The following is a 23865-nucleotide window of genomic DNA, read 5'->3' as shown; positions in this document are numbered from 1 at the left end:
TTGTTAGCATAACTCTGTTCGTGCAAAGTTTATTGCACTGACACATTACTCTTGTTCCTAAATCTGTCTTCAAGCTTTAGACAACCTCTGTTGCCCTAAAACGTTTTCAAAAGCTTAAGCTTGAAGGAGTGCATTTTGATGCTTGTGCAGGTGGTTTACTGGTCTTTGAAGAACTTGGGTAATGAAGGATTCCTTGATCTTCCAACAGAAGTTGATAATAATAGATTCTCTTACCCCCTCTTTTCCTTCCTAGTGAAGGAAAATGTTCCAAACATTCAATCAGGTAGATAGAGGCATAGAGCAACTGAATCAATTATGATCTGCTCTTCTGATTGTCATAACTTGGGAGAGGTCTTTTGTTGACAAAGAAGTATGAACTATCCCCCAAGGTGTGCTGACTTAATTAATTTCTCACTTCCATAAATTTATAACTCTCTAAAGCACCCCAAATATGACTTTTGACACAACCCAAACAAAGAAAAGAAAAAAAAAAAAAAAAAAAAACCCTTGGAGAAAGATAATTTAAACACTTTGTACTCTTTTTGTTGGAATCTCTTGAAATGGACAATTTACTAATTAGAGATTAAGACCAATAAAGAGGATGAATAGTCTAACATTAAAGAAGTCTTCATCTTGCTTAGGAAGTTAAAATGACATATTTAATTACAAAATATTAAAATGGGTCGGATTTTTATTTGGGTCGGATAAGTCCAAACTAAACCCCACAGTCGTTCAACCCACCACGGTACGCCATAAATGTTGTAGGTCCCATCGGATTTTTATTTTATTTGGGGCGGAAAAGTCCAAAATAACCTTGTCGCTCAACCCACCACGGTACGCGAAAAATGTAGGTCCCACGCCAACTAGGCAACTTATGTCTGTTCGATATCCGATCAGACGGACACGAGAGGACCGCGTGATTCGGAGACCAACTCCACCCTCCCGCCACCACATCTTAAAGCGTATGGAGAGGAATTTTCACTGACACGTGTCAGTTTCTCCGAATCCATTTGGGTTTTCTATCTGCAGATTTATTGTCAATATATATTTTATTTTCTTATATTCCTAATTATTTTTCAAATATTGTTCGTTCGTCGCTCTTTTGCTGTTTCCTGTTTCTTCTCCGAACTTGGTATACGAACCCTTTGTCCTCTGTATTCGGATCGAATTCCCCAAACCAGAGAGGAAAAGACCCGAAACTCGCTCTTTCAAGATTCTACCTTCTGACTGCTTGAAAGAGAATCAGAGAAACGAGAAGGAAAAGGCGAGGTTTTGCTTCTGTTCCTTGGTGAGTAGTCGACGCCAGGAGACTCTGTCGATTGGTTCTCTGGGACAAATGGGGTTTTGGGTTAAGGAGGGTTGATTCTGGGTCGAATTTGATTTGGTTATTCCTGATTCAGGTCACTCTTTTATTCCTTCTCTCTTTTCCTTATCGAGTTTGATTGATTACGAATCTTAGTTTGCTATTCTGGTTTAGGTAAGAATTACGAAGAAAATTAAACAAAATTATTGATTGCTTATTCTTGTGTAGATAAAGTCTCGACTCACGATTCCTGGTTATTTTCCTTTTATTTTGATTTGATTCTAGCTGATCTTGCGTTCCGTTTTGCAAGAAACTCCGTGAAATTTTTGGTTGCGTTGTTTTAGTTTGTCATCAGAAATTGAGGGTTTTCTTGTTAGATCCTTCGCTTCCCTGGTCTTCTACAAATTTCCACTTCTTTTCTCTATTTTTTTCTGTTTTAATTCTAGGTTTACGTTTCATTCATTACCTCCAAAGAATACGTTTATTTTTCCTCTTCGAATCGAAAAGAAAAAGAAAAAAAAACAGAGGTTTCTGGGGTTTGCTTATCATATTGTATATATTCTATAAAGAATCATGGCCTTGAATTTCTCACATCGGCCCATCTTTCCTGGGCATTTATCTGAGGACAAATTGGTTTCTTCTATGAGAATTGCGAATGGGTACCTTGTGGACGGCATCCAAGAGAAAGTTGAGGAGTGCTTTGACTACGGAAGGGACAGGGGTGATAGGTGTGGGTCACATGAGCCTGTTTCCAGTGACATTCTCGATCTTTTGCCTTCAGATCCCTTTGGCATGGATATGAGTACCACTTTTACAGCGATAACTGGTTGGCTTGAGGATTTGGAGGTGGACTATGGTGGATTTAGGAGGAATGATGTGGGGACAAGTGATGGGGATTATCAATTTTATGTTGGTCTTAATTTTATATGGAATAATGCGATGAAGTTTCATGCTTTTCCTACAAACATGGTTTTTGATCAGAAATTGAATGTGGATGGTAGATGTGGTAGCACATGTTTAGAGGAGAAGCAAGCAGAGGATGCATTGTTAGGTCATGATGGTGTCGGATCTGCTTGTAATGTGGATGATATTCTGAGTTTGGGGAATGAAACTAGGGTCAATGAAGATGCGGGTTTCTTGGACTTTCAGAGTGAAGAACATGGGGCATCACTGAGTCATGATTGTGTCGGATCAGCTTGTAATGTGGATGACATTTTGAGTATGGGGAATGAAACTAGGGGCAATGAAGATGTGGGTTTTGTGGACTTCCAGAGTGAAGAATTTGACTCATCACTAAGTCATACTGGTGTCGTATCAGCTTGTAACGTGGATGACTTATGGAGGTTGGGGAATGAAATCAGGGGCAGTGAAAATATGGGTTTTGTGGGCTTTCAGACCGAAAAACTTGGGGAGTGCAGTGGAACTAGTTTGGCTGATGATGATGGAGCTCCTCATCAGGCTTTGCATTATGCCTTTGCCTATCTTGGTGTGCGAGATCTTCTTGTTGTTGAAACAGTTTGCAAAACTCTGCGTGACACAGTTCGAAGTGATACTCTCTGCTGGAAGAATATTCACATAGGTCATCCATTAAATGAGAAGATTACTGATGATATTCTTTTGGAATTGACTAATAGGGCTCTTGGCAAACTAGAGAGCTTGACCCTGGTAGAATGCTTAAAGATTACTGATGATGGTCTAAAACGCGTGCTTGAAAGAAATGGAAGGCTAACCAAGGTTAGTTTGAATCCTCCAACTTGATTTCCTGGATTTATTCCTTAATCTTTTTTCTTTTGTGTTGAAGCCATAATTGGTGCACAAGCAATGTCTTTTTACTTTTGGTTTATCCGTAAGAGTTTCATCAATTGCCTTATGTTGTCTTTCTGGAACTGTGAAGATGTGTTTTTTTGTCAGTAGGGTTGCATTGTTCTTGGTGTTCTGTGTTGGGGCTCTTGTCAAATTTTACCTTGGAAGTTATTTACCAGTCGTGGATTTCTGTAAAAAGTCCTTACTACTTAAAGGCCATTAATGCTTTTATTATTTATGGTTTTATATTTCTGTGGCCTGTTGCTGCCTATGTTTAAATGAATCCGTTTTTCATATGGCGGTATGCATAATGTTAAATGTGTTTGTTTGTTTATATGGTTCATACATGATGGTATGCAAATTCTTCTGCTAGTTAAAGAGAGGCAAACTGAACCAGTCCACTTTAGAGGCAGGCTTTATGTGTTGATTTGCCATTTGTATATCCATCTGCCTCTTTTTAACCCAAACCAAGAAAGCTGCAGATGTATTTTCATCCTCTTTCTACTTGATACTGGGACACTATATGCGTTGCATTTTGTTATGGTTCCTCTAGTTTTTGTAGATTAGCCTATGAGATTCATTTTAATCTGAGGTTGTTGGAAGATTTCCTTTGCCTTCTTTTGTGGTATTAGCTAATGCTACTTGAATTGGTTCTATATGTTTCTTAAGCTGTTTTTTTTCCCATGACGCAGCTATGTGTGCCTGGATGTACAAGACTCAGTATTGAGGGTATAGTGACTAGCTTGACGGCATTTAAGAATGTCGGTGCTCAAGGAGTGAAGCAATTAAGTATTGGTTGGATTTATGGTGTCACTCAGAAGCATTTTGAAGAGTTGAAGTTGTTGTTGGGCACAGATAGCTGCGCGCAGCAGAATACCCACAAGCTGCGTTTCTATCACAGGTGGAACATATACTTGTCCTGTGAGGATGATCGTCCGATTGATATTGAAAGCTGCCCTAGATGTCAGAACCCGAGGCTAGTTTATGATTGCCCAGCAGAGGGTTGCCTAGGAAACAAGAATACTACTCAGGCGTGCAGGGCATGCACAATTTGTATACCACGTTGTGCTGAATGTGGTCGCTGTATTAATGATGGTGAATATGAGGAAACCTTTTGTTTGGAGTTGCTTTGTTTAGCTTGTGGAAAACAGCTCCTGAATTCCCATGAGAGGCGTGACAGCAAGATTGGTCTTTCGAATGACTTGAGCTGTAATGTCAGCGTTCATGGCTAGAGGCTAATATCTGTTTTGTCTTCTGGTTTTACCTTGTGGTGGAGGAATGCATGGTTTGCTATTCAGACATCTACAAAAATGTTGAATACCCTTGTGAGCTTATGAATTCCCCATAATATCTTGTCTTACCTTCTGAGTCAGATGTGAGTCAGCTTCAGCATTTGATAGACTCCAACTTGGCCTTTCCCAATTGGGGTGTCCTTGAACTTCTGTTTGTGTTATCCAAAAGGAGAAGGGGGAAAAAAAAGAAAAGAGAAAAAGAAAATGAAATAATATGTTCTTGGAAGTAACGAAGGCTGCCAGCCGCAGTATAGTGTGAATAAGAAGGACCTCTGTAGCTGCATTTATTAGAATTCCTAAGAAGCATAAGTAGGTTTGCTGGTAAATTTTGGGAACCAACACATGGATCTACCTGGAAGTGGTCACTGTTTATTCGGCATTTTCTCTGCAGGATGAAATGGCAAGGCTGCTCATCTGTTGGTCCTATAATATCATTCATCGGTCAGTATTTTTTGTCCATTGAAGCAAGCAGAGTCGTTAATTTGTCCCTTAGTGGTGCGAGCTATATAATTGTCTGTGTGGCGTGATGAAATCTAGGAATCAGTCATTTTGGTGTGAAAGTTTAACTGACAGGCTGTTGTCAGTGTGTCGAGAGTAGCTCACAATGTTGTTGATAAAGTGTCTTGGGAGCGTTGGACCTGCTTTGCTTACAGCGGTAATGTTTTCCTGGTGATACTGAGGGTTGCTGCCACCTTGGTTGCATCTTCAGGATTGGGCTACCCGAATCTACATAGTTGTATGAATAACAATTTAAGTTACCTTCCTTATTAATAGGTTTCAACTCTTATATTAAAGGCTTGAACTATACTGCTTCATTTCGTTGAAGCTTTTATGTGCGTCTCTTATGGACACCAGACTGCATAATTCTTCTCGAGAGAGAGAATAAAGGATGATGCTTTGTGTATTCCGTAATTTCCTGCTATCAATGAGATGGTTTTCAAATACTTGCAGTTTCTTGTTTTTTTATTTGTCTATTTGCACAACCCACCTGATTGTTGAATACCAAATGGCGTTTGTCGCGTTTGTTACCTGATGTTGAATGTTGTTTACTCTTGTTGGAGTGTGTTTGTTTGGTCTTGTTTATCCCCTTCTGCCAAGATTTATTATGATGATCAGCAGACCTTTGGTATTTTTCTGCTTGATGGAACTCTGCTGACTGGAATCGTCACACGACGGCTTTCTAAAAGAAATGAGTTCTTGTTTTGGAGCTGCATTGGTAATTGGTTTCTTTATGTTCTTATTTGGATATTGGTTGGGCCCGACGTACATGCCAATGATGGTGTTGACATGGTGATAAGGTACATGGTAGTCATGATCTCCCATTAGGCTTCAATCTACTTGGAGGCATGAGCTCACACGTGAATTTTTCATGGACTTACTTGGCATGTGTAGTTTGTGGGTTAGTATGCAGGCCTGATTAGTTTACCGAGTACGCACCCAAAGAGGGTGGTGGTGCTCGTAATTGTTAAAGTGGACGTTGAATGAATCTTGCACCTTGTGCAACTGTAAAAAGCAAGTTACCAGCTTCCAGTTTTGGACTTTTAAAAATCTAGAGCAGTAACAAGCCTCGCCATTGAAATCCGGGAAAGACTCTAGCATTGCGTAAAGCATAACTTTGTCATTTTGGATGAGCAACTTTAGACTTTTCTCAACCAATTCAACCTGACGTCTCTCCTTAACCGAAATTTGACTTCAGGTTTGTCCCAACTATCCGATGAATATGTTAGACTGCAAAATTCTCGATTACAAAAAAAAAAAAAAAAAACACTAGCCGTAGAATGGAATCAACATCCATGCCAAACCTAAGACATTTCAGTACTATTCATATTGATCTACGCCCCTTCATCATCTGTGGTTAAGAAAGGGGTTTCATGATAGTTTGAAGTATGGCCTAATTTTCGAGTATACTACTAACACAATGGTAAACAAACCAAAATGCAAAATCAAGATCCCTAACTTTGATCCATATAAATAAAGATGATGTTGATGTAAATTGGTATATAAATCCAAAAATTCTTAAATGAGATCTAAGAGACAACAAAGACCATAATCTGAACAACCAATACATGAGAACTCGAAAGAGGCACAAAATAAGAAGCTTCATCGCTGGTTTTTAGATGATGGAATCGAAATGAGCCATTCACTTCCTTGTTGGTTGACCGATTGCTTTGTTACATAGCTCTTTATCCCGTCTTTTCCATTCTCCTTACTCCCTTCGTCTTTTTACAGAACACGGCAATTCACCTTCTTGTGAATCTTTGCATGGGAGGGATGGATTGCGGTGTATTATGTGTAATCTTCATCTGTAGAATTCAACATGACCTGCTATCTCCCTACACAATAACTTGGCCTCGCTGGCTAACTTGATGCTCTTAGCGATAGCAAATCCTGTTTGCTTATGGGTAGATGCTGGCTTATATGAATTTGCCTCCTCTTCCCTTCCCAGCAGCAGAGCATCCTTGGCAGGAACTACATTTTCCCACCAAAATTCCCGTAAAATCCCATGTATAATCTCCCAATACTGACGCTCCCTACGGACGTGGAATATGGTGCTGCCGTTTGGGGTCCAACAATACAAATTAACCCATTCTCGGTCCATGATCTCCATTTGACCCTGCACCTGAGGCATGTAATAGAAAGGCACAATTGACCAAGGCAAGGCAGTCTCTGGCTTCCCTTTGTTGAACGGACACTTCACCTCCAGGATGCCACCTCCTGAATAGCAGCCAAGAAGGCCATCAGGGGAGGCACCGAGCCAGTCATATTGTTCTGCTGGATGGACGGCAAATCCTAACATGCTCACATCGTGACCTGTGATGCTTTTGTATCGGTCTATTGCAGCTGCTTCATTGAGAACACCCCATTCCATGGCACCCCTCTTTGAAGCTTCCGCAATTTTTGCCTCACACGTGAATACTTTCTCGTTCCAGAGTTCCTGGCGTCGATTACCCTTCCAAAAACCCAAGGCAGTACTGAAGGTGCTTGTGGTCAGCTTGTCCTTTCGAAGGGCAAACCATTCATCTGACCGTTGTGGTGCATCAAATGGATTAAGGTGTGAAGTCAATACTAGTGCTGAGGTTGGACGGACAATGGGGAGGGCAGTTGTAAGCAGTGGTGCAGGACAGAGGGAAAAGAATCTGCAGGATCCACTTCCACATCTTCTCCTAGGACACAATTGTTTCACGGCTTTATGGGGGATACCATGGTATCTAGCAATGCATACATTGCTCATGGCAACAAAAACCGAGCAGTATAGAGAGACTCTCAATCAAATATCCTACAACAAGAAACAGCTTGAAATATCAGCTTGTCAGTCAAGAGCAGAAGAATTTAGTAGAGATAATTACTTCACAGTATTATGTCCACACCATATTAAAACCTAAAACTTGAATAAGGAAATCAATATAAGCCATTAAATTTTGAAAATATATGATGCAAAATGTAAATCGTAAACAGGTGAACTTAGCGCAGACGTGCAATGCTGATGCACAAACAAGATTTCCCAATGGAATCAGTGAGAACAAACAACCAAGCAAGGAATGGAATATGCTTTTAAAATGCACTGTCCAATTCCTTGAGTAAGAAAAGAGAAACCCTCGGCAACGAGGAGAGGTTCAAGCTTAGAACACAATCAGGTCACAAACAAAAATCACAACCTCACCCATGCGCAGCTTCTCCTCCGGATTTATAAAGCAAAAGAATTCATCCACACACAAACAGGACCATGGACAAATCAATTATCATTTTCAATTTTGTCAACTGTTAAGGAATTCCTCATGATAGCCAGGTACTTGAATTCATACATATAGAGATTAAAACCTTAGAAGGGTATACAGTAAACAAGTTCAAGAGAGAATATAATAAAAACTAACCACCATAAAGATGATACAATAACAATTAACTAAGAAAACCCGATTTCCACAAGCCCCAAAAGAGTCTTAGTTACAACATAATTGAAAAGGAGTAAATGGTGAGGACAAAAGAGACGTGAGGATAATGTCTTTGACGAAATACCTGAACAAAAAAATAAAATCTTGAAGTGCGAATACCCAGCCAGCCACGGAGAGATAAATGGATACTCTTTGATTGGGTTGAAGGTACTTGATTACTTAAAAATGAGCTTCATCAGCAGGTATTGATTAGGGTTTCGTCTCGAAGCCATGAGGACCAAAGCAGACATCGATAATCTGCAATCCTAGAACGAGAGAGAGGGAGACGCCATAATATCCAAAATCGGGGTTTTATCATTTTGTGGATATTGGGGGGTCTAAAACGTCGTCGTTAGTCTGCTACAGTCAAACACGCAACATTTCTTTGGTGGGGACTATTTGCACTCTCCATATTCTCATTGACACCCCATTTCTCTCAAAATCCAAACGTGGCCCTTAGTCACCCCGAGTCTCTGGCCAGTGAACTCCAGTTGGACATTTCGATGTCAGTTCCTGCTGGCCAAGAGCTCGGTCGGGTTCTTCTCTAGCCGGTGAACTCTTCGGTGGTGGTGGTTCGTTATTTCGTCGTCGGATCAGCGCTTTCTTTTCACGATGGCCACGAGCTTCCAAGGACGATTCCGGAGGCTACGGGCAACGGTTTGAGGCGAGGTTGGTTGGGTTATGCTCATGAGGATCGAGAGAAGTTTTTCGGTAGGTCAGTGACCTGAAACGATGGTCGGAATAAGCCGTGACCGTGGTGGCCGATGATAGTGCGCGTGAGAGGAGAGAGAGAAATGGGGTGTGAATGAGTTTGTTAAAGGCATGTTTGGTGGTTTTGAAAAATGGAGTGTCAATGAGAATCTAGGGAGTGCAAATAGTCCCCACCCTTTCTTTTCCCCTGTTTTGTTTGTCCAATAAACCCCGGAAGGTCAGGAAATTCAATTTAAACCCCCTGTATTTTTCACTTATGCCAGATACACTCTTTTTTCTTTTTCTTTTTCTTTTTTATCAAATGACAACATGGAATTTGTCTCATACAAACTTGAAATACTTTGATTGCTTTTCATTCTTCTCAACTAGTTTAACAAGGGGTAGAGTTGAATTTAATTATTTTAACTGGAATAATTTATTTTCAGTCAACTCGATCACCTTTGAAAGGTTACAAGACGCTCCTTCCATAAGGTGTCTAAGCCTAATTTTAAAATTGTGAGTTTGTATGTGTGATGATCACCCATCAATCATGACAACTTTAAATCTCTACTTGTGTATTTCTTGAGCCCAGCTCGAGAAGAGTCTCCGATTGTGGAATTTTTTTAAATTTGATTCTTCCAAAGGCACCACAACTCGCCCTTGCGCCATCGAATTGGAGGAGGGATTGGGAGAGGAGGAGGAAAATAGGATTTGGTAGAGCAGACCCAAGACCTATGTACGGAATACTGCTTAATCCCCTTCAGATTTTAGTTATTTGGATTTGGATATCTTAAGATTGATTGGGCTTTTATGCGATATTGTACGTGTAGGCTTGGGCTCACCATGTCTACAAATGGGCTAGCCTATAACCAATTGGGCATTGAGTAGCCGGACACAAAATCAACAAGAGTAACAAAAGCCCAAAACAGAACAAAACTCAAGAGCATGAAGTGCATGACCACATAAAGTCATAACACACACAATGCATATTCGTTCATATTATTATAAGATTCACACGTCTCTCGTTTTGGGTTTAATGGTGCAACACTTGGTTTGTGCATTTCAGGGCATGTGTTGATCATGCATGTATATACATTCACATGTCTTCCTTTCATATATCTCTATTAAAGGCATAAGCGATGTATTGTTAAAATGTTTGCAAGTGATTACTTCTAATAATGCATATTAAATTTATTAATTGTTATTGAAGATGATCTTTTTAAAACATAAGGATTTCAACGAGCTATTCACACGTGTATCTCACATCGATTAGGTGTAAGTTCTCGACGTGATTTATAAATAAAGATTCAATATCTCAATTAATCACGAATCTAAACCAAAAAATACTCGATTCATATGGGTAACATGCAACCAAGACTAGGTTTGGTTGGCAATCAACTGGGTTAGACATATGTGTACTCAATATTTGATTCCAACTATAAACATAATTTTATGTGGTATTTAAAAAAAAGACTATAATATGAAGAAAAAAAAGGTTTATGTAATATTAGGAGAAAATCTCTTCTTTCCTCATTTTTAGGTAGATTTGAGGAGGTGAATCTCATACTTATTCATTTTCTATATGGAGTCGATCTCCTTCGGGACTCTTGATCCCCCTTGGTGTTGTTTGGTCACCGGAATTTCCAAGGTCAACCTACTCAATTGTCATGAGGCGACATCCTCGGTCACCTTGCTTCAAATGCATGCACCGTGTGACGACTACTCGGGTATTGTTGTTAAGCCTGGCTCCTCGGTTGTGCCTACGTCAACATCTCAGAGGGAATGTGTGTTGACACTTCGGTAGTACCATGCTTGTCACCTTGGTAATGTGGTGCCGGAGGAGGATTTTTTGTATCATCAAATGACATATTATATATTTTTTTTATTTTTTCTGCATATTATCATATTTGATAGACATATGTTTACACGTTAAAAATGAAAATACATCTACATGTTCTAAATTTAACTTTTATGGTAAGCAAACTCATTTAAAAGGTAAAATGAATGGTAATTCCTACTGTAATTTATAGTAATTCTTACCAACAGTACTGGTAAAGAAATAAAGATTGCATGAATTCATACTATTATTATCATATTGGGATTTAGTGGTTACCATAAAAGTAGTTTTTTTTAATCAAAATCAATCACAATGTTAAAAAACACTGTTTATTCCGAAAATCCAAAGGATTTAGATCAATCAATGTCAATTTTCAAATTCACAGTTTATCCCCAAAAAGTTGGCTAAAATTAGATTATTGATTCAGAGAGTGTTTGGGCAGATTTTGATTACTGAAGAAACAGACAAAGAACGCACTCATCACCGACCGAGAGAGCGGAAGAAGCAGCTTTCAATTGACGCACCCCAAGAAGAAGAGAATAGAAGAAGACCCATCAGTGAAAAGTGAAAAACCCGCTTCCCTCTTATCTGAAGCAGTGTAAGCATTCAAATTTCAATCATGTACCTCTCAGAGAAGCCTCGCCCAATTGATTTCTACAAGGAGGAAGCGTCCGCTGCACGCGACACCATGATTATCGAGCTCCCTGCTTCCAATGAGGACTACCAACCTCATCACCATCACCAGCACCAGCAGCACCATCACCAGCACCAGCCGCAGAACATGATTATCGGGGACAACAGCAGTAGCGAGGATCACGAGGTGAGAGCCCCGAAGAAGAGGGCGGAGACCTGGGTCCAGGACGAGACGAGGAGTCTTATTGGTTTCCGGCGAGAGATGGATGGGCTGTTCAACACTTCGAAGTCTAACAAACACCTCTGGGAGCAGATAGCGGCCAAAATGAGGGAGAAGGGGTTTGATCGTTCACCGACTATGTGCACCGACAAGTGGAGGAATCTCCTGAAGGAGTACAAGAAGATCAAACACCATGACAAGGGAAGTGGTGGCTCTGCTAAGATGTCGTATTACAAGGAGATTGAGGAGATTTTGAAGGACAGGAACAAGAATTCCCAGTACAAAAGCCCCACGCCGCCTTCTTCCTCCAAAGTTGATTCATACATTCAATTCTCTGATAAGGGTAATTTTCTTCCTTGTATCTTGTAGTTGTGGATTTGATTTGTTTATTGTGCTGAATTCAGTGGAACATGAATGTGGGTGCTTCAATTTTGAATTGAAGGGAAATTTTCAGCTTTATGCCTAAATGTTGTGGAGTGGGTTTTTGGGGATTTATGAATGTGGGTGCTTGGATTTTTGGGTTGACGAGCGATCTTCAGCTTTATGGATGAATCTTGTGGAGGAGTGGGTTTTTGGCGATTTATGATTGTGCATACTTGATTTTTGAGTTGTAGAGGAACCTTCAGCTTTATGCATGAATCTTGTGGAGTTGTGGGTTCTGGGGATTTGGGTTTCTATTGCTGGTTTGTGCTTTCGGAACTGCTTGTTATGGTATAAGAGTAACTGCTAGAGCCAAGAACTATTTGTTGAACAACGTGTAATAGGTTTAAAAAAATTACACAAGGAAAGAAGAATGACATTTGTTGTTTGATTGCCCCAAATTCTGTTTTTGGAGGTGTCAATGAAGAGCAGTGGGTATCTGCCTAGGCTTTGTAATGAGTGATTTCATCTCAACTGAAACGTGGATTGTCGAGCTATTTGGGCTGAAAAAAGAGCTTTGTATGCCATTTGCACAAAACGTGGCAACACAAGTGCCTCGTGGCTCACTTGGGAGCAAGAAATTCAGCAGCTAGTTTTGAGCATACGATCTTGTAAGTCGTAACTCATCAATTGGTAAACAAAGTGTTTGCCAAGTTTTTAATACATTTATAAGTCTCAATCTAATTAGTTGCATAAGCTTTTAAGTAACTAGTTCACGTTCAGATGTGAACATAATTGAAGAGACATTTGTGTCGATGCTGTTCCCTTGAGAAGCCACGTTCCTAACCTTTACTTTCCTCTATGACTTCGGACATTCCTAAGTTCTTATGAATCCCATTGTACTTATTGTCTAATAATGCCGATGCTTTGCCCTTGACAAGCCCCCTTCAGCTTGCTACAGCCGGAGTTTTTTACAGTGTTTCCAGTGTTGGGGTGCTCTCTTCCTATTTATTACTTAATTCTCATTATGCACTGCAGTGAATTTGCATTTAAGATACTGCTTTCCACAATTGCAGAAGTGTTGATCTAGGTACAAATTGTGGTTGTATTATTGTTGGTAATTTGAGTATTTGCCTCCGAATATCAATTTGTAGATGGAAATAGGTACCCAAGCCTAGATGTGCAGTATGTTACACTCGACAGTTAGGGCACCCTTGCGAATTATAGTATATCCGTAATTTTGAATGCTTTCACTGTTTTCTCCGCCGCTTATGTTTGAATCCTTTTCAACAACGCTCTTTTAGAAATTATTGAAGGTATGTTTCTTTGGTACACTTTCTCTGATCAACAGCATGTGCTATCGTCCTTGTATGGCAGGTTATCCAGGAATTTAGTTTAATTTGGCATAAGCTATTTCTCAGAAATGGTCTTTTGTAGTTCTTCTGCCTAATGGAAGATGTGGCTCTTTATATCATTCTTCAATGATCTGTATTTTAGCCAATAGCTCACTGAAAAGTATTGGTTATATATTAGGGTTGACTTATGCACAGACGAGGCTTAGATTAACTAGCGGTAGCAGCCTCGTTATGATTAATTATCCATCATGTGTTAGACACTATCAGTCATTCAAATGCTTTGACCATGAAAATCTGTTTTTTGATACCAAAAAGTTGTTGACTTTAAATGTCAAAGATTCAGAAATGGTTCAAATACACAGCAAAGTTTGGTTTACCAATGAATTTTCAGAGAGAGCAGTAATATCATAAGTTCACACATATATTGTTGAATGATTTTCAGCTTGATACAACTCTTTTTTTTATTAAGCTGAAGTTTTTGATTTCTGGTAAAGCCTGGATTCCAGGACCAGGACATAGGATAGAAGTGAGACTGTGAGAGTGCCAAGGGTTCTTGTACAGATCCTGTGGGGTATAACTCAGTTTTATACAGTTGTATTATTCAGTGCTTGAATTTTATGTATTGTTCTGTTGGTCTACTTATATTTTGTTTTATTGGGTTTTTTGGGCCTTTTTTTGGGTAGTTTTCTCATGGTGTCAGATTTGCATTTATACATTGTTTTCTCATGAAATACTGGTCTATCCACGGAATCTTTTGGTTGAATAACACTGAAAAATATTTATCCAAAGCTTGTATTTGACTCATGCAGGCTTTGAAGACACTAGTATATCATTTGGCCCCATGGAAGGTATGTCCTAACTTGAACTCTAAGTATTTTAATATTATTTGTTATTTTGCGTCTCCCCGATTTATAACTATTCTGGTACATTTAGTAGAAATATGCAATAAAAAGGAGGTGGAAGACGCAAAAGAATTTGACCACCAAATTGAGGTGGATGGGCTAGGCATTTTGATGCAATTCTCTTGTTGATGTCTGGCTTTCATATGTTCTTTTTGTCAGTGTTTTAGTAAGGAAAATAGAATAGATAAATGAAACTGAATCAGATATGATGTAGTTTTCTATACAACTCTATGAGTTTCATGTTTCCTTTTCTGTCTACATATTTCAAAGAGCAATCCATTTCCTCCCGTTTAACTTTCTTGGCGTGCAGCTAGTGGCAGGACAACGCTTAATCTTGAAAGTCGTAGTTTAGATCCTGATGGACATGACGGACATCCGCTTGCCATTGCGGCTGCAGATGGGGTTGCAAGTGGAGTTCCTCCTTGGAATTGGAGAGATACTCCTGGAAATGGCAAGTTTTGGAAATTAAAATCTCTCTGTTAACTTACTTTTGTTAACGTATTAAATTCCTGGAAATTACTAGTTTTGGAAATTAAAATTTTTCTCTGTTCACTTTTACTGTAATGTTAAATGCTTTCCGTATATATCTTAATTTTGTTCAGGCTTAAATAGCAATGGACCAATAGTGCTTCCTTTTCTTCCGTAATGAGTTACCTTACACGATCTGTTCAAAGTGCCTGACGCCTCATCTTGAATCATTAGTGTTCAGGTCTTTCTGAGTATATGATTGATCCTTGTAGAGATAATGATGTTGATTCTCTTTCTTTCTTCTCGTTCCCTTTTTGGCAGGTGTGGATGGTCATTCGTATGGTGGGAGGGTTATATCAGTCAAATATGGGGACTACACCAGAAGGATTGGCATTGATGGCACTGCAGATTCCATTAAGGAGGCAATCAAATCAGCATTTAGATTGAGAACCAAACGTGCATTTTGGTTGGAGGATGAGGACCAGATAATTCGGAGTCTTGACAGGGAAATGCCTCTTGGGAACTACACTCTCCACCTTGATGAAGGTATTTTTATACATACATAATTAATTGTAAAAGCATGCCCGTAAGCATCACCCGGCAGATGCGTGTGATGCTTGTGTTTCTTATACAGCGCCAAATGTACTCAAGACCTGTGTGTGCATGTACATAAAGTGACTGAAAGTAACAGATTGATGAAGTCCAACTCGAAAGATTTTGTTCCATGATAACAGATACTTTCGCCTTTGAATTTGTCAATGCTTATTTCACAATGCTGCTGCTCATTCTTTTCTTTTTTATTGATAAAAGCTTCTTAACTGTTAACACAGCTATAGAAGCCCTTTAACTAATGGGGCGACATTCATTAATAAATAAGATTGACATGACTTTTTGGTTGCTGTTACTGGTTTCTTTCTCTTGCTCTCTCAATTTGCCTCTCTGCATTTTGTTGACATAAGCTCCTATCTTCAGGATTGGCTATAAAGGTGTGCCTCTATGATGAGACTGACCACATACCAGTACATACCGAGGACAGAATTTTCTACACTGAAGATGACTACCGTGATTTTCTGACCCGCCGAGGATGGTTATGTCTGAGGGAGTTTGACGGTTACAGAAACATTGACACCATGGACGATCTTCGACCAGGTGCAATCTACCGTGGCATGAGCGGCCAGGCACCAGTGATAAACTAGGTTGCTTGAAGTGGTGATCCCAACGTTGTTTTACTTAGGCTTTGTGAAGAATGCTAGATCAATGCAGTTTCAAATTTGCTCAACTGTGTATAGGATGCTGTAATCTGTGTTGTATGGTAGGACAAAACGGGAGTTTTCGCTCATTCATGAGCTGGACTTTCTGATGTTTTGTAAATATTCATTTTCTGTGACAACAAAGCAGTGCCAAGTTCCCGGGGACTTCTATCACATCTTGATGAATTATGATGCCCCAGCAATTGGTACCAGTCTTGAGTTCTTTTGTTTTTGATGGGAGAAAGCTTCCTTCTTGTGTCCTTTATACTTTGCAAAGGGGATGGCGGATAGGGGTTGAAACTTGGCTTGAATCAAACTTTACTTAAGTTTCATAACATAGCCTTTCCAGATGAATCATCTGGGCTCCTAACTCTGGGTCATGGCTCCCTGTTTCTGGATACCTGTCAGAATGATTCTGGACCAGGAATTGTTTCTGGATTATCCATTCCTTTCCACCTTCAGTGCTACAAGATTGAAAAGGTCTTAATTGGCTTTGTCAGGCAGCATTTACAGATTCCTTGAATGAACAGAATACAATGTTTGAGTTTCCGTTCCCATTCTCTTTCTGGATAACCCGGTCAAAATTATCAATTACACTACACAATCAAAGAGAAAAAGTACAAAGCTGAAAGGGAGTAGATATTTATGGACACTTGAAAGAGACACAGATTTGTTCTTCACAGAAACACATCAATCTCAAGCACTAGCCTGTAAAAATCATACAAAATGTGAACAAACATATTCACAATCTTTGCTCAAGTCGAAGAGAAACTCAGGCTGCTGGAAGAAATGACAGCCTTACTCCTCATCCCACTCATCATTCTTGTAGGATACAAGAGTGTCCACCTTGTGGATCTGTAAAACCCAGCAAAATAAATCAGTAACAAAGCCCCCTAATGAACTGATTCAACACACCCCCAACAAAACGACTCAAATTCATTTTTATTAAAACTGCTGTTCACAAAACTTACTTTGGTATCAAAAGAATGCAACTTCACCATTTGCGGATTCGCAATAAGTTTTGGGTCACTCTCAATCCAAGTAAATGGTACTGCAACATCTTTATCAGTGTATGCTAACACATCAAATACACCTGAGGAAAAAAAACACAAGGAAGACAAAAGAAACTTCAATCACAGAATCATTGGAGAAAAACCAATCTGAAACAGGTTCAAGCTTGTGTTTTTCTTACAAGGTTCATCAAGGCATGGCAAGTAAGTAATGCTTGAAGCAATTTGTCGCATGATTGCTTGTATCTCTCTCATGATTTCTTTGTCACTCTTCTCCCTTGACACACTGAAATCACCAAAAATGAGGAATGCCCATGAAACCTGAAGAACACAACACAGGAAGAACCTAATCATATGAAGAAATCAGTTATGAAATTACTTACCCCTTCTCCACAACCTCTCCATCAGTCTCAATGCTGAAGTTCCACCTCTCCAGAACCTCACTGGACACTTTGCTCATTATCACAAGAACAATCCTCTGTAGCTTTCCCTCTTCAAGCCACTCTGCAGGGCTCGAGACTTGAGCATTTTTAATAGCTGTTGAAACGGGGCATGAAACTAAAACCAATGCAATAATAGAGTGAAACTTTTACCAGACAACTGAGCGGTCAGGTTGGCCATGAAAGATTTGACACCCTCATCTTGAGTAAGCAACATGGGAAGCCCATATTTCTTCACCTTCACAAAGCTTTCTTCCGGATAGACCCCACGGTTATAAAGAATACTGAAGAACAATTCATCGAACACCTAGTATTCACTTTCTAGACCCACAAATCATTCAAAAATAAATCAAACACAAAATAAATAAGAACCATGTAGCTTTACCTGTTCGCAGCGTAACCTGACAAGGATTCATTGAAAAAAGGGAGAATCAGCCAAAATTTCTAGAAATCCCAATACATCCAAGCAAAGAAAATCGGAAATTAAATTAAACAGGGCCATAAAAAGTCTAAACCATACCAAAGAATTCGCTCACAATCGCAGCAGATCCACGAAGAGTGATTATGTCTTTAGCAACCGTTCTTGATGCCATTTGATACGATCTTTCACTCGTAAACACCAAAATCTATAACGACGGACAGAAGAGTAGAAGATCAAATCGTGTGTCCTTTCCAAACCAAAAGAATGAAAGACGAGAAGAAGAAATCGGCAATTTAGTTGTGGGTTTGGTGGAATAGGTTGTGTTTGGGAAGAAACTGCAAGTGTTGGGGTTTGAATTTGATTGCGAAATCGGCGTTCCGAGCGTAAGTGGTGAGTTAACGGCTAGTTCTTCTGTCTTTTCGTTTCTGGAATCCCAAGGTTAAAACATTTTAAATTTCTTTCAACGGTAAGAAAGATTTTAAAATTCCACTCATGAACAGTCATGGGCCCCAAAGAAAAAAAGTACGCTACATTGTAAGTCCATTTGGGCCTGGATCCTCGCCTCTTGGGCTAGTAAAGTGTGCGTTTTCTATAATTTGGGTCCAACGAAGCCTCTTTGGGCCAATAGCCTAAGCCGATTTGTTCTCTTATGCTTCAAGCGACAAAAAATGAATAGCATGACAATAAGTTATATATCAATTATTTTTTAAAGAAAAAAAAATAAAAATGCAGTGAGAAAAGGACAAAGATCTCGTGAAACAATATGACGAATTCCATGGAATTGGGAGCTTCCATAAATTTGATCCTAATCAAAACTTATGCGGATTCTACCAAAATCTCGCAAGTAGGCCCATTCCAGCCTATAAAAAAAAGGCCCATTCCACGATTCGAACCTAAGCGACAAGACGTTACGACTAAGGAGTTTTTTTTTTCATTGAAATCGAACATTGGACACACATATGCCTAACCTAGTTGATTGTCAACCGAGTCACCTCCCGTTGGTTAGGACTTGGGAGTTAGGAGTCCTCTTATACCAATTATGGGTAGGAGAGGCAAAACTTTGTCTGGTTCGGATGATCGAATTTCTCCGACCTGGATTAAACCAAGTTTGAACATAAGTTATATGTTAGAAATTTAAGTCAAAACACAAAATTTTTGTTCGATTTAAAATTGGGTTCGGGTCCAAACACATAAACCTTGTCTGATTTACTTGTCCGGACCCTAATCCTGGTTAGATTATTGTCCGGGTTTAAACCAATCGGGGTTTTGATCAATTAAGTACTTTCGAAATCCAATTCGGATTGAAATCCAGACAAGTAAATATTTTGTAAATACATGCTCTTATTCAACCCAGAATCGATTTTTTGTCACTCCTAATTATATGACCTAACTCAACTATTATGCCAATAACTTTGAAGGTGATGGTAAACGTCAAATTAGACACTTATACACATGCATCCGACACTTTTACCTTCACAATCACTTGGGTGATAGTCCAATGATGAATCTTTATGGGGCCAATCAGTATGGACTCAAAAGGTCATGAGTTCGATTCCCACTGAGAGCAATACCTTGTAGTCACACATTGAGTTGTTGAATTTTGACTCAACTTACGTATACTATAGTTAAGTGAGAAACTTTTGTGTGTGCGGGCCCAATGACCTGAATTTAAGTCCATACTAGATGTTCAAATAACGTGTCGTTAAAAAGAAAAAGAAAAAAAGAGAAGACTTTTATCCTGAATATTCCCTTGAACAAATTCTCTTGGAAACTTAGGTATGAGATATTCCATGAGTCAGATTCTTTATTTCTTTGTGGAGTCTCATGTATATAAAAAGTAACCAATTTCTGTGAACCTCAATTTTGGAATTAACAAAAAGCAATTAGATGACTTTTCAATGCATGAACCATATATATATATATATATATATATATATATATCATGTACACCCTTTTTATTGTTACAACTTGGTGAGTTTTCAATAGATGATGTGGACCTGAATAATGATCAGAAAAAAAACAGATAGTTAGGCATGCAACTAACCATTGTTGTTTAGACTTTAGAGCTTATAATTATGTTTTGATGATACCAAAAAAGGTAGCCTTTTTTATTGTTGCAATGAAGTGGGTTTCTATAGATTTTATGGACAAAAAATAATGATTAACTAATGAGGTATTTAACTAATTACAACCTTTGTTATTTAGACTTTAGGGCTTATAATGATGTGGTTATATGATGGGTTTGTTTCATAAAACGTATAAGCTATCATAAATATTATTGTAGATCGCTTTATCAACGCATCATATACGCTAGTGTATTCGTTCAAAAAATATAAATTCCACCAATGAATTTATTCCGAAAATATGTTAGCGTATGGTAAAATTATTAAATGTAAATTGGTGTAATTTTAAAGATATCACCAAACACCCGACAACATATTTGACGGTTTATAAGTTAACTTATTTTTCCCAATTGGGATTTTTGTTAGCTAGACAAACGTTAAAAATTGGGTTTTGCTCAAATTTGAATACTTGAATCCTCTTACAAGTCACAAGCACTCTTTGGAACAACCTTATTAGTAGTATTATTTTTGTTTTATATATCAAGTCCCACAGGGAAAAATACTCAAACCCCCATGGGTTTTGAACCCAAAATCTCAAGGTCTTGGGGTTAGAAACCTATCATTGGGCAACCCCCTCAATCCCCAACTAATTAATTACCATTATTAATGTTTTAGGGCTTATATATAATGATGCCAGTATCTAATGGTTCATATTAGTACATGAAAAAAAATCTATAACTAAAACTTTATTCTTTTCTAACCATAAAAAGCTAAAACTTTCTTTTTCATTGTGTACCAAAAAGGATGAGGCATTTCATGCTCATCGAGATGTTGAGAAGAGGATGACTCATGTGGGTATATATATATGTGGTCCATCTAGATTTTTTTTTCCTATTCCTTAATCCCTAACTTTACTTTTATTTTCCCATTACATAGATTCTACACACAAAAGGGACCTCAAAGGAAGTTCTAGGTAAAGTCTTTTTCCGATACACACATTTTCTCTCACAGTGTCGACATTTTTGTGTATATTTATCACTTCATGTTTTTTTTTTCCAAATGCATTAATTACTTATTGGATTGATTGAAATTAGAAACAAATATTGAAATGTATTTAAATTCCAATACTGTATTTATATTATGATATTATCTACTAGTATTGTAACCCTCGCTACTAAATGTTCAATTTAAGACATAACTATTGTCCAAAGGATAGTCTCATCAAGGCGCATAATTGGATAAACCATTCATCCAGAGTATCTGGTTTATAAATTTTGATCCGGCCGAGGAATTGTGAGAAATTAACGCATAGTTAGAGAAATCCTTTACTCATAATATTTGGTTTATAAATTTTGACCCGGCTAGTGATTTATGAGAAAGTATAAACAAAAACTGCAATTTACAAGTAGATTCGATATGGGTATTAATTTATTTAGAGGATATGATATATATCTTCATTATCCTATAAGCAATTAGTTAAGTTTGAATTGTCATTATTGATGTGTTATGTGTAAAGCTTACGTTTTTGTTTTGTTTTGTTTTTTTTCCCCTATAAGCATGGGTCTTGGTCTTTCTGTTTTTAGCCACAAATTAAACTTCAAGGAAATTCACAAAATGGTGTTTGGTTTCTCTTTGGATTGTGATTGAACTGTGTACATTGTACATATGCATTGAAGTATCAAAGTTTATCCTTATCTTTTCCAAAAGTAATTGCTTGAATATTCCAAGTGTTGGGAGATTCAAATTTGGGTTCTTGCCAACCCAAAGAAGACAAATGATAGTGGTTGGAAATTTGTATAAAATTGATCATGTGATGATTACTATTTGTCTATACCAAAACATGTCATTACACCCATTAATATATGGAGTTAGCAATGGCCACAAGCCACAAGCCACAAGCCACAGTAGAGCTGGCCTTGCCCCACCACACACCCACCACAAGCCACCATTGACTAAACCACACGCCCTGAGCTTGACCCCACGCCCCTTGATTGGCGCGTCATCATCATAAAATCAAAAATCCATAGACTTTACACATTGAATGATTCATTTATATTTGGCAAATCACTCGTGTGTCAGGCAAAAGAGGCCATACATGATACATGTTTTTAAAACAAATTTGTCATTTCAACAGTTGATATATATGGGTATAAATTTGGGGTCGTCAGGCTCGCGCACACAAATATTTTTATTCTAACGATAGAGTAAATTGAGACAAAACTCATCATGTGATTACAAAGATACTATTTTCAGTCAAAATCAAACTCGGGACGTGAAGGGACACTTCTCCTACTCGGCCACTTGTAAGGTTATAATAAGAAAATTTTCTGGCTGTGTTGTTTATTGTAGTGAAGATAATTTGAGACTAAAAGCAAAAAAACATGCACGTTATTGATTTACATGGGGTATTTTAAAATTATTTATTTATATAAGAAAGTTGTCACTAAATTTAAAGTTGCAAACCTTATCTCTTTATGTCTTGTCTTACTTTTCAAATGTATGTGCAACATGCTTATTAGAAAAAAAAAATGTATGTGTAACATAAAGTGTGACCAAAAGAGATTCCTTAGGTAGAGTTTTTAATTTAACCAAAATAAAACCCCTTATAATTTAAAATATCAATATAATATTGAGTCACAATTTATTATTAAAACATTACTTGATGTTACTAATAACAGTGGCGTCACTAGCATTTTTTTTATAGTGATGCCACTGGGAATGACATCACTAATTATAACTTAATGACGTTATTAGCAGTGGCGTTATTAATAAAAACATGTAAATTTAAAACATTAAAGCATATTTCATGACAAATTCATTTTTTGCTAATAGATATGACGACCCAAAAAAGAATAATTAAAGCATCTTTTATGGAATATATTAATTTTAATAATAGACTAGTTTAAGCAAAAAAAAGGGTTTAGGCAAAAATAAATTCTCCAAAAACCGTTGACAATCATATATGAAGCATAATCTTTGGTATTAAAAACAAGGAAAATTTCCCTGAACTCCATTAACAAATATTTATTGATTTTCTTGATTAAATCCATTTTTAGAACTATCAAAGGCATATATTTAAATAATATTTTTTAATTAGGTAACAGTATAAATTTACTTATTGATTTAATCAAATTACCAAACATAATACATAACCAATTTTTATGACTTTAATAGGCTATTCATTGCAGAATTTATGTATTAATTCAAAATAAACGTGCATTAATTAGTGAATAACAAATTGATTTGACCAATGACATGATAATATGCATTTAATCTTAATTATTTGGTCAACTATAAGTAAATTTGATTCCTTCATAATACACACTGCCAATAGCGTGATTAAAAAATGGCTCTAATGACACCATTGATACTGACTTAAAACACCGTCAAATACTATATCGGTAATAAATTGTGAGCCAGTGTTATTGTGGTATTAAAAATATTTATAACGTTATTTTTGGTAAAAAAGTAATAATTTCCTCAGTAGGTGGCATATTAAGAACAAAAATCTCTCTGTTTTTTTTTCAATTACATACTCATAGTCATTGTCATAGATATGATAATTATTACTAATACCAATAAAATACAAATACGGCACAGTATCCACCTAACTATATCCTCTTTAGGCTGCAGATTTATGTAGAAATATTTTATTTAATGTTATTTTTTTAATTTCCAGGAAAAATTAATTAATAAAATTTAAAAGTTCAAAGAAAGGACGAAGAGAGAATGAATGTAGTAATGTTGTCGAGTATATGTCGTTGAAATGATGTCATAGTTGATTTTAAAACGAGATTAAGACGTACAGTTTCTGAGACTCTCTTTGCCCCATCCTTGACTCAAATTCGTATTGAATAATATTCATATATGAAACATATATATTTATTGA

The 23865-nt window shown here is 37.7% G+C and overlaps 4 protein-coding genes across 7 annotated transcripts; 2 read left to right on the top strand and 2 right to left on the bottom strand.

The window, feature by feature from the left end:
- Positions 1 to 1084: 1084 nt before the first annotated feature.
- LOC119991282 (F-box protein SKIP14-like) lies at positions 1085 to 5342 on the top strand. The gene is made up of 2 exons (XM_038837604.1): positions 1085 to 3037; positions 3799 to 5342. The coding sequence occupies exons 1-2, from the start codon at positions 1877 to 1879 to the stop codon at positions 4336 to 4338; spliced, it is 1701 nt and encodes a 566-aa protein (XP_038693532.1). The 5' UTR covers positions 1085 to 1876; the 3' UTR covers positions 4339 to 5342.
- Positions 5343 to 6334: 992 nt separating this feature from the next.
- LOC119990542 lies at positions 6335 to 8629 on the bottom strand. 2 transcript variants are annotated; one of them, XM_038836514.1, is made up of 2 exons: positions 8413 to 8629; positions 6335 to 7691 (listed from the first exon to the last, which is right to left on the bottom strand). In XM_038836514.1, the coding sequence occupies exon 2, from the start codon at positions 7628 to 7630 to the stop codon at positions 6698 to 6700; it is 933 nt and encodes a 310-aa protein (XP_038692442.1). In that variant the 5' UTR covers positions 7631 to 7691; positions 8413 to 8629; the 3' UTR covers positions 6335 to 6697. The 2 variants fall into 2 exon arrangements, with proteins under 2 accessions (XP_038692442.1, XP_038692441.1); XM_038836513.1 differs by having other exon boundaries at positions 6335 to 7675.
- A 2564-nt stretch (positions 8630 to 11193) lies between these two features.
- LOC119991854 (trihelix transcription factor GT-1-like) lies at positions 11194 to 16265 on the top strand. 2 transcript variants are annotated; one of them, XM_038838347.1, is made up of 5 exons: positions 11197 to 12050; positions 14232 to 14270; positions 14635 to 14775; positions 15114 to 15338; positions 15765 to 16265. In XM_038838347.1, the coding sequence occupies exons 1-5, from the start codon at positions 11474 to 11476 to the stop codon at positions 15986 to 15988; spliced, it is 1206 nt and encodes a 401-aa protein (XP_038694275.1). In that variant the 5' UTR covers positions 11197 to 11473; the 3' UTR covers positions 15989 to 16265. The 2 variants fall into 2 exon arrangements, with proteins under 2 accessions (XP_038694276.1, XP_038694275.1); XM_038838348.1 differs by lacking the exon at positions 14635 to 14775 and having other exon boundaries at positions 11194 to 12050.
- A 264-nt stretch (positions 16266 to 16529) lies between these two features.
- Positions 16530 to 18341, bottom strand: LOC119991855 (mitotic spindle checkpoint protein MAD2). Of its 2 annotated transcripts, none has more exons than XM_038838349.1 (7): positions 18013 to 18341; positions 17878 to 17893; positions 17646 to 17776; positions 17436 to 17571; positions 17235 to 17338; positions 17014 to 17135; positions 16530 to 16897 (listed from the first exon to the last, which is right to left on the bottom strand). In XM_038838349.1, exons 1-7 carry the CDS (start codon positions 18083 to 18085, stop codon positions 16841 to 16843), a joined length of 639 nt encoding a protein of 212 aa, XP_038694277.1. In that variant the 5' UTR covers positions 18086 to 18341; the 3' UTR covers positions 16530 to 16840. The 2 variants fall into 2 exon arrangements, with proteins under 2 accessions (XP_038694277.1, XP_038694278.1); XM_038838350.1 differs by having other exon boundaries at positions 17436 to 17556; positions 18013 to 18337.
- Between the last annotated feature and the right edge of the window lie 5524 nt (positions 18342 to 23865).

Source organism: Tripterygium wilfordii, chromosome 22 (genome assembly GCF_013401445.1).
Source record: "Tripterygium wilfordii isolate XIE 37 chromosome 22, ASM1340144v1, whole genome shotgun sequence".
NCBI classification, from domain to species: Eukaryota; Viridiplantae; Streptophyta; class Magnoliopsida; order Celastrales; family Celastraceae; genus Tripterygium; species Tripterygium wilfordii.
This window is presented reverse-complemented; position numbering and strand designations above follow the sequence as displayed.